General features: G+C 33.6%; 1 protein-coding gene across 7 annotated transcripts in view; it reads left to right on the plus strand.

Annotated features, from left to right (window-relative positions):
• ADGRL2 (adhesion G protein-coupled receptor L2) overlaps window positions 1–15,653 on the plus strand; it is a 265,175-nt gene that overhangs the window by 204,122 nt on the left and 45,400 nt on the right. For all 7 annotated transcript variants that reach the window (XM_090269667.1, XM_090269668.1, XM_090269669.1 and 4 more), the window contains exons 5-6: window positions 3,752–3,861; window positions 9,934–10,734. In XM_090269667.1, coding sequence (XP_090125793.1) covers window positions 3,752–3,861; window positions 9,934–10,734 — 911 coding nt within the window. The remainder of the gene's footprint in view (window positions 1–3,751; window positions 3,862–9,933; window positions 10,735–15,653) is intronic.

The raw sequence follows: 15,653 nt of genomic DNA on the forward strand, positions 1-15,653 counted from the left end.
AATATTGCAAACTCTTTTATGTACTTGCTGCATGACTCATATTCATCACTTAATGATTTTTTATCTCACTTGTATTTTATAAAGATTTGTAGAGCAAAAGCACGAATTTCCATACGCATTTATTCTTTACTAAAGCACCTAAACCTTTCTCTAACCCAGTGGTTTTTATTCATCAGAATCATTTGCAGACCTGATTACAATGCAGATTGCTGGGTATGGCCACAGGATTCTGAGTCTGTTGGTCTTGAGTGGTGCCTGCAAGTGCATTTCCAATGCGTCCAGCTGCTGCTGGTGCTGCGGGTCTGAAGACTGCATTGTTTGAGAGTCAGTACTTAACTGTGCTGCCTCATCTGTCCATCTTTACAAATATGAAATAAAGTATGATTAATTTTTTTTTAAAGTTGAGGTGTTTAAAATACATCTAGAATTCACTTTCTTCATGATGAACTGTAATTGTATTTCCTTCAAGTTGTAGTCAGAAGTTCACCTATTTAAAATCCCTATTTTTTCTCTTCTGCCTTGTTCTCATTCATACTCATTTATGTTTAACATTTGAGAAAAGGATAGATTTTTAACATAATGCACGTGGCGTTGCTAAAATACACTGATACTTTTAATTGTTAGTAGAGCCAGACCAGGGTGGGGTAGGGAGGGAAAAAATTATGCCAGGAACTATTCCCAGGGCTGAGAATACAAACAAATGAATGTCTTTCCTTTCTTGGCTTAGTTGTGCCCTGTTAGAGCAGTTGGTGGGAATTCACTTTGCTTCTGTAGCTAATTGCTTTCTCTTTACTGATTTTCTTAAATTATTGCAGTTTACAGTTTTACAATCTTACCAACAGTGTATTGGTTAAGAAGTTTTCAGATTTTTCTTTGTACTAACAGCTCATCTTGGATATTTCCTCTTCCCATATGTCCCACACTTATACTGTGTTTGGGAACTCAAGGCTACCTGCTTCTTTGATAATTGAAAGTACATAGTCTGTGTTTTTATTTCCATCATTTGGTCCTCTAAAAGCTTTGGTTTTCTTTCCCATGAATCAAGATACTGTTGTATAGAACTGATATTCTTCTATTAGTGTGTTCCACTTCTTGCTGATCCTTTACTATTTTAGGTCCCGTCTCTTTTTTTTCTCCCTCAAGATTAGATTTCTGAATTTATGATATATAAGTCGAACCCTTTTGACATCTAGAGAGGTCATGAATTCTAGAGATATACATAATTATACTTGCAGGAACTCCATTACGTCTCCTTACCTTTAATTTTTCTTAGGAATATAGCCCAAGAATTAACACCATTTGCTGTCTTAAAGTGAGTGTTTTGTACAATGTAATTATTAATTATGGTGATTGCTTTTGACACTTGCACCTGTAATTTTGTTATGACGACTAATGCAAAGATCATAAAAAGTAAATATGAGCAATTGTTTTTCATTTACATGGTCTTGGTTTTTTAAAATACAATTGAAGCAGTAATACTTTTGCCCTTGTGTACTTCTTGAAAACATACTGTGACACTGAGAAATATAAAAGAAATTTTAAATTCTATATTAAAGTTATTTATTTTCCTGATCTTCTAGTGGGAGAAAAATGGGTAATCTTCAATGTATCTTCTATTTTTGAAAAACCATGTAAATTCCTAGATCCTTTGAGCTACATACATCATTCTTCGCCTTAATCCAGAGTTGTTCATGCTCTTGATGCATTTCAACCTTGAATACAATTCCCTTTTTCTCTCCCGCCTCTTTCTTGGTTTGATGGTGTGAGAGGTAGCTTCTATGGGAGTAGGGGATGGCAATGATGTATATGAAAAATTTACTAACAAGTGAAATTATTTTTAGGGCGTTTTATCATGATTATCTTTTAGATATGTTTTAAAGTCATTTGTAGCATGGCAGAGTCAAAATTCTTGAGTGGTTATAAAATGTATACTGAGGGAGTATATCTTAACTCACATGAGTTTCGATTCCTGTTTTTTGAAAGGTGTGAGGGGAGGATCCTTGTAGGTATAAATAAATTAAAGGAAGAAAATAAAATAACTTTCATTTTTGTTGGGGGCCAGATTAACAGTTGAGGGTTTCTGGGAGATCAAGAAACTTTAAAGAGCTGTAAATTTTAACAAAGGAGAAAATAAAACATAGTTGAAACATTAGATATGGACCCATTGAGAAGTCTTAAATCCATCTGCTCTGCTTTTTAAAATTTTATGATATAAAGTTTGCTGTGTGTGGTTCATGTTAAAATAATTCATTTACACTAAATTGACAACCATTGGCAAATTTCCTGAAGTGATGAAACCAACTTATGAGAAATACAGAATAATGAGGATAAAAGATGATGTTGCATAAGAAAGTGACAGGGCATCATTTATATATTCATGCCCTTGGAAATTATTTTGTATGGTATGTTTTGTAAAATATGGCATATAGTATTGTAGGTTAATTGTAATAAAACCTATTAGTTTTGTATTTGCACAAACAATATTTGTTATAAGTTATTTAATATTTAAGACTTTTGTTAATAATATACCTTGACCTATAAAATTTACCTTTTTGATTCTGTAGTTTTCAGGTCTTAACTGCTCTTTAAAGAAGAGTCAACCTGGTTTGAGTTGCAATGGCTCTAGGGTCCCTGGCTTAACATACCTGTCCGTTTGACACAGTTCTCCTTCCACTGTCCTTTAGTTAATTGCTGTGCTAAAAGCTGGGCTGCTTTTTTACCCCTTATTTACCATTTTATAGTCCAGTCATTTTTAGACACTATATACTGTCTGGTATTTGAATTGTTAAATAAATTTTGAAATAAAGCTCTTGTTCTGCTTGCTTTGCCTTCTTTATATAGCATTGGAAAATATAATAAAAGCCTGCAAATACTACTTTTAAAGGCTAGTTCTTGCCTTTACAAAGCTTATAAAAAGATCATTAGGATAAATTCATGGGACATAAATATCATCTTGCCTAGAGTTCTAACAATCTTGATTATTTACTGACGACACAAAAATAAGAAAGTACTTCCAATAGTAATAAATAGGACATTATAGGTATCGTGTTAGTGACATTCTTTTTAATGTTATATTTCAGGGAGTCTTAATTTAGAAGAATTGAGGTTCATAGTCATATAATAATAATAGTATAAGCACATTAATCTATGAAAATACAATGTTTAGATGCTCAATATGTATTGGACACTGTGCTAAATACTTTAAATATGTTTTATCTTTTAAGGAAGCTGTAGATGGAAAGCACTATGGTGTGAGATTCAAGAGTATAAGAAGTGCCTGTAATAGAAAACTTATCACAAAACTGGATTTAGAGGATAAACTTAAAAATCTGACTCCTTTGTTTTACTATGTTGTCAAAACTTCAAGCTGTTCAATTTGTGATTATATGTTTCTGTTACATTATAGTACCATCTTATATTGCAATTGCATTCTTAAATATGTAGAGTATTCCTAGTATTTTCCAGTGCAAATTTAATATGTTAAAATGAAAATTAAAATGTATAGTAGAATAATAGAGAACTATTAGCAGTTTTCTTTTGACTTTGAGTTAAAATTTAGGGTAACCCACAATGCAAAAATATTACGACATAAAGAAAATAGGACTTTTGTAACTAATGATATCAGTTGAGTTTTTTGTTCCATGATACTAGTCGCTTGAAAAAAAAATGAAACAGTTCTCTATTATTTTTCTTTAGTAAAAATTGCAAATAAATTATTACATCACACAGTTTGATTTGTCTTGTTTTCCAGGTGCAACAATCGAACACAGTGTATAGTAGTTACTGGGTCAGATGTATTTCCTGATCCATGTCCTGGAACATACAAATATCTTGAAGTCCAGTATGAATGTGTTCCTTACAGTAAGTATGAAATTTGTATTTTTCACTTTTTGCAGCATTCCTCGTTGATGCTGAAAGACTACACATGTGAAAGAAGCATATGTTTATGGCCTACAAAACCATTATGCATGCAGAGCACTAACAGACTCGGGCCTCCAATTAGCTTCATGAAGTGTGGAAGGAAGCCATAGTGTGATGCTGGCCAAGTGTCTGTCTGTGTTCTTAAGTGTTTGGCTTTTAAGGCTAGTGTTTTTCCAGAAAACAAACTTGAATTAGCTATTCAGTAGGGCAGATAGAAATCTGTACTTTTGCCCGATACCAGTTGCTGACAAATTGGTTTGGCTCACAGTTTTGTAAAGAAGGAATTGACTTTGGTTTTAATCGTGAGCTACTTGAATGGCTACCTGCTGTCGTGGTAACTTTAGTGCCTGGGAAAAGCTACCACTGCAGTAACTGAGGCAAGTGCTCCCTTTTGGGTTCCTTTGTCCTGAAGGGAGCACTTCTTTACCAGATTCAGTGATGAAGTGTTAATACTAAATAAAATAGATATAACAAAACCCTGCGCATATCTCTATTTTTAATTTGGCCTAACATCCACTTTTAGTGGGATCCATAAAGGGATATTTAAAATGCAATTGGATATTTCATAAGAAGGCTTCAGCTAGTGTTCTAATTCTGTGTAGTTTTCCTCTGAACCTCAAAATTAATACTTCTAAATTGTATTCTGTACTTTCATTGTACATTTTAGACAACTAAAAATTTCAGTATATTACCTAAGTTTCATAAGCTAGTTTGCTCGATAGTGTTCTTGTATTCTTTACTTTTTAACTTGGGAAAAAAATGAGTCGTGTCACCTCAATTCCTAGACATTTGAATGAAAAGTTCTTTAGCAATTTTATTGATTTGAGATAGTTTTGGTCCACTTCATTACTTAAAAAAAAAATCGAATTCCAACTAAATAATAAAATTGCTTTTTCCAGAACCTCTAAAACTAGATCATTAGTTCTGATAGATTCATATGTCCAAACCATTAATATTTCTATAACCAAAGGGCCGAGGTCTAGTAGATAACTATGTCCAGTATGGTAGTAATGCATTCTTACACATCACATCGTGTGAAGGTGTTGTCTCTCTCTTTTCTACCCACAGTTTCGATAAATTGGCTTTTTGTGGGGTATCAGTTAAAGGCCAAACACAGCTGATCTTTTCTTTTAATTCCTGCTCTGTGTTCCTGTGTTACTGTGAAATGGATGCTTTTTATGCTTTCAGTATTTTCTATACCATTTGTAGGATCGGAAGCCTACTGAGTGCACTGATCTTTATATCATTTCTCTTGTGTGCAGTGTCGGTGGCTTACATAATCATTCTCCTGTGCCACTAGAGGAACATTGTATTCTTTTGAGCTAACCACAGTTTTGTTCCATAAAGTCACTTTCACTTGAATTTAGCATGCTTTCTGTCCTCAAATTAGAAAAGGAGTACAGCATCCATTCTCAAACAGTGGAATCAGTCAGAGCTGCCAAGAATTGTGTCTTTCTGGAGCCTGTTCCTGTAACCTAGTCTATAGACCAAGAACAGTGTTAAGCAAATATTATTTTCAGACTCTTTTAAGTTATTTCTTGTGCTGTTTAAGAAAGGAAAATGTGGATATCTTCTGGAACAACTAACTTTCAAAAATTTTTGCTTTTTCAGTTCTCCAGAAGTATTGTGCATTGTGCACTAAACTTGCAAATAGTTATACCCAGAGAAGTATTTGTTCCTTATAGTTTTTGTCCTTTAAAAAAAACAACCAACCAGGAATTAATTTGATGTTACCTTTCTAGATGTTCGCACAAGGCAGAAATAAGTCTATGGCTTTTTAAAAACTACTTCTTCCTAAAGAATTGGTGTAATTATAAATTCTGTATACTGTATAGTAGTGACACACTATGCATTACTGTAGGACTATATTTTCTTATCTCTGTTCCCCTTTTTTCAATGGCTCTGTTCATTGAACCAATTCCTTACACTTCCTTTTATTTTAGGCCTGTAGCTTTAACTTTCCCCTTGTTTTAACAGTGTTTTTATATGTGTAATATTTGCATACCCCCACACTAAGTTGATAAAAATTGTCACCATCACATAATATTTATTATATGTCCCTTACCATCTTGCTTTGTGCCAGTTTCTATCCAGAGCAAATTCTCCAGGAGTGTGTATACATGCCAAACTGTTTTCTCCTCTTTGAAAAAAAACCAGACAATTTCTTATGATTTCTGAGAATTTTATACTTTACTCCACAGAGTCCATTAGAAATGCTGCTTGTTTTACTTTGTGTGGTTATAGATAGGCACATGTATTATATCTGACATGTTATCTGTGTCAAAAATAGATGCACACACGTCATTTTTTATCATTAAGAGAAGTGTTACTAATTTAGTGTATGTGTTTAAAATAATTCATAAGGACCTTGTAGGATAAAGGAGGAAAATCTCATTGGAAATTCATATTCTATAGGTAGGATTTGGTTTGATTTTTATATCCTAGTATTTCAAATTAACATTAAATTATAATTAAAATTTTAACAACAAGTTTTATTTAATGAAAAAAGAACCATTACTGTTGCTTAAATCATTATTAATGAGTAAACATAAGATTATTCCAAATGAAATAGTGTGTCACTTCAGATACAGAGTATATAGGCTTTAGTTTTGGTCAATTTTGTGTCTTGCATATCCATGTAGTCCTCCACTGACATTAGTGGGTCATGTATTTATGTTTGTTTGGTCTATAGAATAGCAAACATATTGTTATGAATTAATTCATACAGTCTTTTAAGATAAGTTGCGGTACATATTTGGCATGTGATGAAGAATGCTAATTTCATTAATTTTATAGTGATTTCATAATCTTCTGGGTTGAGGAATTTTAATTGGTTGATTTGACATATACCTATCCTTTGGATTTCATAAAAATCATAATGCAAGGACATTTGTTTTAAATATCTATATCTTATTTGATTCATTCATCATCAAATGTTTTATTTAGTTATTATTTATCTTTCAATTTGGATATTCTCAGTTTTCATCAGAATTGTAAAGTAGATACAATTTATATCCATTTTATTTTTAATATAAATATATCAGTCAAATCACAAAGACTCCCCTATTTAATATTTTGCTCAGTAAATACACTGTCATTTTAGTTCATCAAATATAAAACCCAGCCATTTTCAATGAATGGAAAACAAAATACACTTTCTACATTCTTTACTGAACTTGTTTTAAGTTTGAAGTATGTAACGTATGTTAAAGCGGATTATTCCATCCTTTACATTTACTTGGTTCACTAAAGTATAATCAGCCTCTCTAAAAAAGTATAGCTGTATGTAAAGGTGGCCTGAGCAGGCACAACGCTAATGATTTCTCTTGTCCTCATTTTCCCACCACGCCCTTCCATCCTTGATTCTAAGCAGGTATTACATTGCTCTTCACTGAGGAGTAATTTTAGGACTAGCGGTTTACAAAAATTGTTTAACGTTAGTGACACTTAACAACTTCTTTTTACCGGATGCAATCAGAATTACACATTACAGAGCAAGTATGTTTCCTGAAAGTACTTAAATACACAAAGTTGGGTGGGAGAGATGGTAGCTTCATGTGGAAGAAATACGCTATTTTTATGGCAAAAATATTTGTGTGTTGTTTCTCCCTAAGGTACTTCAGGAGGTCAGTATTTAATCTTGATGAATTCTTATAAATTTCAAAATGAATCAAGCTAAGATATCTAATGAAATGTGCAACTACAGTATCTTTGAGTAATCAGAGTGGAGATACACTACTAGGACACCCCGATGCATTCTAATAAGGGAAGAAGAAGCATAGGCATTAATCTGGACACTTTATGAAATTCAGGCAACATACTTCAAAGCCTACACACAATCTAAAATAGTGCTTTTTGGTTTGTAATTATTAGAATACTATTTACAACTGAGAATCTCATTCAGTACCCTTCCTTAACAGCATAATCCAGTTCTTTAAACTTGTTGGAGGGAGGACGTTTTTCACATATTACAGTACTAATCAGGTTTGTTTTATGAAAGCATTTACCTTTTCTGGGGTCTGTGGAGTCAAGGTATTTGCTTTGAATGCTTGGTATGATTGCTGTTGCATGCTGGCTTGCATTCTGTGTAAATTGATGATGGAAGACAATGTTATAATAAGCTAACCATGATTCTTTCTTCCTTTTTCTCCTTGCCTACTGTGCTTGCTTTTCCCTTGTATGTATTTTGCTTACTTTTTTAAAATAGTCTTACCATTACAAAGCTTGAGATATATATTGTAATTTAATAAGAATCTTATAATATAAAGTATTTATAACTTTTGTGTTTAAAATTACTAATTATTAGTGGGGAAGAAAGGCACTAACCTACCCCATCCTTCAAAATCCCTATTGGGATAGGTGGGGGAAATTTGTATATTCCTGTAAAGGAGGCATGTTTTTAATGGTTAAGGTTACTTTTGTAAAAAATAGAAAATAATAGAAAAACAAATGGAACATATACTGATATGCATAATTATGTATTTCATGTTACATATATTTGATAAAATATAGCCATATTAATATTTATTAAATTTGACCTACGCTTTAAAATCGAGTTGTCATTTTTATAAATACATTGTGTTGTTATGCTCTACCTAATTTTAGTCAATGTAATAATGAGTTTACACTGTAAGAAAAATGCGGATGATCCGCCTATGCATGCATTTGTTTCTGTAGCATACATATATTAAAGTAATACTTGATAAGAATGCTGAGTGACTTTGGAGAGGCAAGAGTATGTATACCATGCATTAGTGAAGAATTTCATTATTTATTCAGGTACACTAAGTGAAGTAACATGCCAGCATATTTGTACTGCCTCCTTAATCTCTTAAAATGATTGATCTGTGTTTTTTTATGTAACTTTAGAATCTTTCTCCTGCTAGGTTTTCCTGTTGTGTGTTTCTCTTTGTCCAAAGTAGTTCACCTCTTATTCTTCCTATATTTAGCATCTGTTACGAATTCTATCTTAGACTAATAGTCAATTTATTTTAATCTTTTTTCTTTTTTCCTTGCACTCTTTTTATTTTTCTCCCGATGCTTAAAATAGAAGTGGAGCAAAAAGGTAAATAACGTATACAGTCTGAACCCCAGCTCCCCGTTATGTGCCTTATGGATGTTACTCCTCCCTTCCCTTCCCCCCACTACACTCCTGATACTAAAATAACCAGCAGGATCTCATAAATGCACTTCATAAAGAAACCAGCTGTTTACAATGAAATGTTATGACTGCTAAATCTGGATGGGATAGAAATTCTGAAGTCGGCGAGGGGGAACTGTCCTTTCTCTGTTTCCTTTTCACTCTTTCTCTCTTTTTTCTGACACCCTTGGATATTTTATGGTTAAAGTGTCATCTTGCCTGGTTTCCAGAACCCTCTCCATAGCATGCCATGGCTCCAGGGCCTCCTGGTCGCTTCATCACTGCTTTCCTTGTATTTACTTTTTTCTGCTCCTAATTGCATTTTCCAAATATTTATGTTTCCTCAATTGAAGCTTCTTTGATTTCAGTCTAACTTCTGTAAAAGTTCTAAATAAGCCTTCACGTTGGGTTTGTTTTTTCTTTTTGTTGTTGTTGTTCTGTTTGCTTTCCTTTGGTCTTTCTGCTTTTGGGTTTTAGAGGATTTTAAGTGGGCCAGGGAAGGGAGGGTACAATGTTGGGACAAAAGGAAAGGACTTTGTACACTGTTGTGCACAAAACTTAAAGTTTTAAAGCATAAATTATCAAGTTATCAGCCAAAACACATAGCAGACATATAAATTCTCAGCTCAATTATGAGTGATCTTAAACTTAGGTTTATATTTGTGAAAATAAACCACAGCCACTTGTGCCCTGGTACTTCGATTATGGTAACTTGAGGAAAGAAGGGTGGTTCGCTCATAATAAGGATTCATTTTGATAGAAAGTTAATAAATAAACTTTTTCTCTTTTGATTTATGATCCTGAAATCGTCTGTCTACCTGTGTTAATTTTTTAACTTGGCTTAATTCTTGTCTTTTCTCTGTGACTGTTAGTTTTTGTGTGCCCGGGGACCTTGAAGGCAATTGTGGACTCACCATGTATATATGAAGCTGAGCAAAAGGCAGGCGCTTGGTGCAAAGACCCTCTGCAAGCTGCCGATAAAATTTATTTCATGCCCTGGACTCCTTATCGTACTGATACGTTAATAGAATATGCTTCCCTAGAAGATTTCCAAAACAGCCGCCAAACGACAACGTATAAACTTCCAAATCGAGTAGATGGTACTGGATTTGTAGTATATGATGGTGCTGTCTTCTTTAACAAAGAGAGAACAAGGAATATTGTGAAATTTGACTTGAGGACTAGAATTAAGAGTGGAGAGGCCATAATTAACTATGCCAACTATCATGATACCTCACCATACAGATGGGGAGGAAAGACTGATATCGACCTAGCAGTTGATGAAAATGGCTTATGGGTCATTTATGCCACTGAACAGAACAATGGAATGATAGTTATTAGCCAACTGAATCCATACACTCTTCGATTTGAAGCAACATGGGAGACTGTGTATGACAAACGTGCTGCATCAAATGCTTTTATGATCTGCGGAGTCCTCTATGTGGTCAGGTCAGTTTATCAAGACAATGAGAGTGAAACAGGCAAGAACGCAATTGATTACATTTACAATACCCGATTGAACCGAGGAGAATATGTAGACGTCCCCTTCCCCAACCAGTACCAGTATATTGCTGCAGTGGATTACAATCCTAGAGATAACCAGCTCTACGTGTGGAATAATAACTTCATTTTACGATATTCTCTGGAATTTGGTCCACCTGATCCTGCCCAAGGTAAGAATGTTTGCTTGCTAATGTATATTTCTTTCGTGAACAGCTACTTCTAAGAGACTTCTTAATTTCTTTCCTGTTTATTTTCTTCCCCTTTTCATAGTTAAAGCACAAAGGATAATGTAACATTTCATGTTGTCACATAGTGTGTACATTTTAGCCTTATTTGAGCACATTTTTTCTGAATTTCTTCACTTAAATGTTGGCTTCAGAAAATTGGAGCATCGTTCATTGGTCATTTAGTTTTTCATTGCAAAAAACATAATACCAGCTACAAACCTGTTAAACCTCGCTTTTATGTTTTTTCTCTACCTGACTTCTGAATTGATTACAATCTATGTGCAGACCTTTTAACTTCTTGGTGCCATGGGTAAGGGAAGTAATGTGTTAGGAAGTCCCAGGAGAATTGCTAGGCTTGATGTACAATGCCAGGCGTTAAGTGTGTTGAAGTTTTGGCATCTGCTCTTTGCAGGAGAGGGAGTCATCCAATGTCTTTCTAGATTGTTGTGTAAAATTATACATTTTTACTTCCTGAGATATTAGTAATGGCTTTAAGTCAATGTTTCTTGACTTTAACTGTCACACATGGACTAAACATTAAATGATTCCACATGATGATTTATGATGTATCTGTTAGCATTTTTGTGTGTGTTATCTTTAGTTAACTTTATGGAAGACCATTACTTGAGGAAGTAATGCTAAATCTTTGGAAATATACTTGAGTTTATCAAGTGAATTCAATTGTGTGGCAAACAATTTTTCAGAGTAAATCAAACGAACAAAGATTAGCTCATACTCATGAAAAAAGAATAGATTATTACAGAGCTTGCACTAATTATAAGTCTTTTCTATTTGAACAATATTTGTGGATTAAAATTCTGAATTACTGTTTCAATTTCCTGAGGTAATTGGAATTCTCACATTATTGAGTTACTTCAAAATTTTGCAAACCAGAATAGTCTATGGAATGATTAAACTGATTTCTTCAGTAAGGTGGAAGAGAAAATAATATTTTTTCTTCTATTAAAGCAATACATACCTACACAATTAAATATAACTTTATGTACCCACACATGTTTTAGGATATACTGTTACTAAGTTCAAAATATTGTCATGGAATCAGAATCTCAAAAGCAGAAATCATAGCCTTGTAGGGGAATTTTTAATTTGAGCCATAGAACACCAAAATATGTGATGTGATTTTTGCTCATAAAGAAAAATAGCAACAATGACTTGGTGCAAGGCTCCTTTTTCTCTACTTCAGGTATGTCTAGAATTTTTTGGCTTAACATTGTAGTAGTAATGTCCTATTACATTTTCAACAATTAAATCTTCTTTTAGGGCATAAATATCTGCTGTGATAGCATCTCAGAATTATTTTTTAATTTAGACATATTTATTTTTCTCTGGAGAACAGCACTTTGGGATGTTTTTTATATCTCATTTGTTTTCCTAAAAACTAGTACCATGGTTCTCCTTTATCCTATAGGTTGGTAAAAGGCAAATGTCAGGAATTGAAAAATTTTGACAATTTACTGATACTTGGGTAGCCTTTTTTTATAAACCTTTATTACTGTCACAGCTGTTCCATTTGTTTTGGTTGGTAGTAAATCTCTTCCACTCCATTAGAAAAGTAAGAAAAAATAATTTTTAAAAATGCAAATTCATGATCAGGCCACACCTGAAGGATTCTGAATAAAGAATCATGGCTCGTCTACTTGTCACAAAAGTACTTGAGTGAATACAAGATGAGTAATGTCATTTTCCATATGTGGCTTATATTCTAGTAAATAATTTGATCCATTGCAAATGAAGAAGTCTTTGATAATTTATGTACTTTTTGGAAAGCGCAGTTACCAGCTTTGAAAATGAGAAACTTAGACACATTTGGCAACTTCGTTTTGTTATCCAAAATAGCCATTCTTAAAGAGTCCCAGAAAGTGAAAATTAATTTTGATCCTTTATTAAACCCTTAGTGGTAAAAAGTTTTATCTGACCTAAATTGTTCTTGCTCCTGTTTGAATCATATTCTCAGTCTATTACCTTATGATTTCTCTTCATATGCTTTTAGAGGGACTCCAGCCTCTCATTCAAGATGTGTGCTGATATCTAGATGGGGCTTTGCAGAACTGTTCTGGCCCATAAATTTAGGTCAAACCAATAAGCCACTATCAGCATCCAGAAGCAAGATCTGAGAAACTGATGGGACAGAGCAATTAGAGATCAGGTCTTTGCTGTCATATAAAGCAGTGATTGACGGATTGGGCTAAAATTCACAACGTTATATGTACTGTATTTGCTACAGTGTATGTCACCAACATGTACATTGTGCTATAAAGTTATTCATTCCTCTCATTTTTCGCTGTGGCCTGCTTCAGAGTGCATTAGTGTTGATACCTTTTCCCATTTATAAATCCAAGTCTTTTTGTTTTTAACAGTACAAATTATTGTTGATCATGGGTTTCAAATAAATCTTTATTTTTTAATTTGAATTTTAGCTTTTTGTGATCCCCATTCCCTTAAACTAGGTCTGTGTTTCCTTTCACCTTCTTCCTCCCTAAAGTGAGCTTAGGAAAAATCCATTTTAGTCTTATTTTAACTCTTTTCTGTTTCTTAATCTGAATTGCTTTATATTTACATAATCTTCCTGCAAATATGATCTCCCAAATGTTATAAAAAATATTGTGTCTTGGGTTTTGACAGCTCCTGAATAATTACTCTAATTACAAAGTACCACATTTTGGAAATATGAGGGAAAATTTTTATCAAGAGAGTCACAGGGTTTTTTTTTTGAAGTATTTAATATAGTATACATATTTCTTGAAACATCTTCCCACTGGATAATGAATTCTCTCAGTCAGACTAAGATGGCCAGTATTTTTAAACATTAAATAAGGGTAAATTTAATGAATGTTCAGTTTTGCTTTATTAGGCTATCAGCTCACTCTAGCTGGAGTTCATTTAGTGAATAATGGGTTTTTTTACCTGGATGATGGAAATACTACCCTTAGCATCAGTGATGTTGTTCTTAACTCTTTTCATGCAGGAAAAAGCTGGTAGTAAATAATAAGTCCTTAGTAAACACTACCATAGTAAACTGAACCATTCTGTATATGTTTGTCAGATCTTCATGGGTTCCTATTAAATATGCTTATTAGCATTTTATTAGCACTGTTTCTAGGTCTCTGTACTCAAATGATAACAGTAGGCAGAATGCTGAAGCAGTTAATCTATCTAGATGCTTGATGTGGCATCCTGATAACTGGGATACAGCCCTGTGTACATAGTAGGGTTTGGATTTGAAATATAGTTCTAACATGAGTTGTCTTGTTTTCTGTTACCATTTATAGGATATCCTAGAGTTTTGAACTTCTTGCCACATACATTTCTGTATGAAACTTTACGTTTTAGTGCTCCCATATCTTACACTATCCTTCCCATATCTTTTCTTCTTTTAGAGGTTTACACAGAATCCCTGTGTCAGTTAAATGTTCCAGAATAAGGGCAGATTGCTTTGTGGGTTGCCATACTTTCCCAGAGTCTATGAAAATTTTCTACCTGGGAAAGTAAGATCATTGCATTTAAGAGTATGGGCAACGGACCTTGCACAAATTGCTTAACCCTCTCTGTGGCTCAATTTCCTCATCTTCAAAAAAAAGATAATCCTAGTGCCTACTTTGTACAGTTGTGGTATGGATTAAATAAGGCAATCTGATGATTTTTGAATGCTGATTAGCACAGAATCTGGTACATAAATGCTGAATAAGTGTAAGCTTTTATGATTATCAGATGCCCTGTCTTCACCAATGGAAGGAAATACTAATCTTTAGAAACATCTCTGTATTTCTTAACTTCAGCCGTACAAATAATTGCTTTCCTTGAAGTTGCTAAACTTTGGCCCTGCAAAGTCCCAGGAATTCCAGCTTTCCTCCAAAAAAATTAAATTTTACCACATAAAGCTTGCTTTCATGTTCATTGTTACGATGTCCCAATATTTCAGTGATTTGCCTTTGAGTAATGTGTTGATTCCTTTTGAACATTTTTTGTTGAACAAAAAGTGAAAAGGCATGAAAATTATCAAAAAACCCACATGGAAATAGGCTAAAGAACATAGCATGAAGTTGTATACAGTTAATAGAGGTCATTTTATTACCTACCTTCACTCAGTTATTATGAATCTTTACTGATTCTTAACAGATCACTCACTCATTGGAGCATTGTTAATACATATTTATTTCAGTGATGAAATGTGTCCTGATTAGTACAGTGTCGAGGGAGACAGAAGGTGGGTTAGCACTAAACCACTTTTCTCTGCCTTGTTCTCCTTTTGCTCCAATTCTCCACTCCCTTTTAAAATTGGATTCAGCAGCAGTCGTTTGACACTTCTGCAAAAGATTGTGATGCTTTTGACAAATGTTAATTGAGAAAGCACTGAAAGCCTGGCTGCATTGTAATCAAAAGAAAATTACAGAGGTTTAACAAGATGTCAGGCAAGTGCTTGACGGAAAAAGAGAGACGGGTTTGAATAGGTTTCTGCAGCAGCTGGCTGGGCGTGATGTTTGACTGATGGACGTAGGCATCTCTCATACGGTCAATAAATTATGCCCTGGAAATAAAACATATGTTTAAGAAGTTTCTCTTGCTATAGAAGGAAAAAAGGTTTGGGAAGTGTATTGATAACAAGAAGTTTGTCACTACAAAAAGCCTAGAAACAAGTTTTTTCTGATAAACTCAGCATACTCTCTCAATAGGATCTGAATTATATGAACAACTATTTATGGACCACAGCCTGAAATACAAAACATCGCAATATAATGTTCTAGTTTGTTTCTTTTGTATAGAGAAAGGATAAGGTAGTTAAATTTTTAAAGATTATTTGAAAAAAATTATTGCTTTTAATTCACTGTACTCTTAACAATTTA

The sequence above is a fragment of the Furipterus horrens genome, unplaced genomic scaffold (assembly GCF_987537825.1).
Source record: "Furipterus horrens unplaced genomic scaffold, mFurHor1.1.pri manual_scaffold_3, whole genome shotgun sequence".
NCBI classification, from domain to species: domain Eukaryota; kingdom Metazoa; phylum Chordata; class Mammalia; order Chiroptera; family Furipteridae; genus Furipterus; species Furipterus horrens.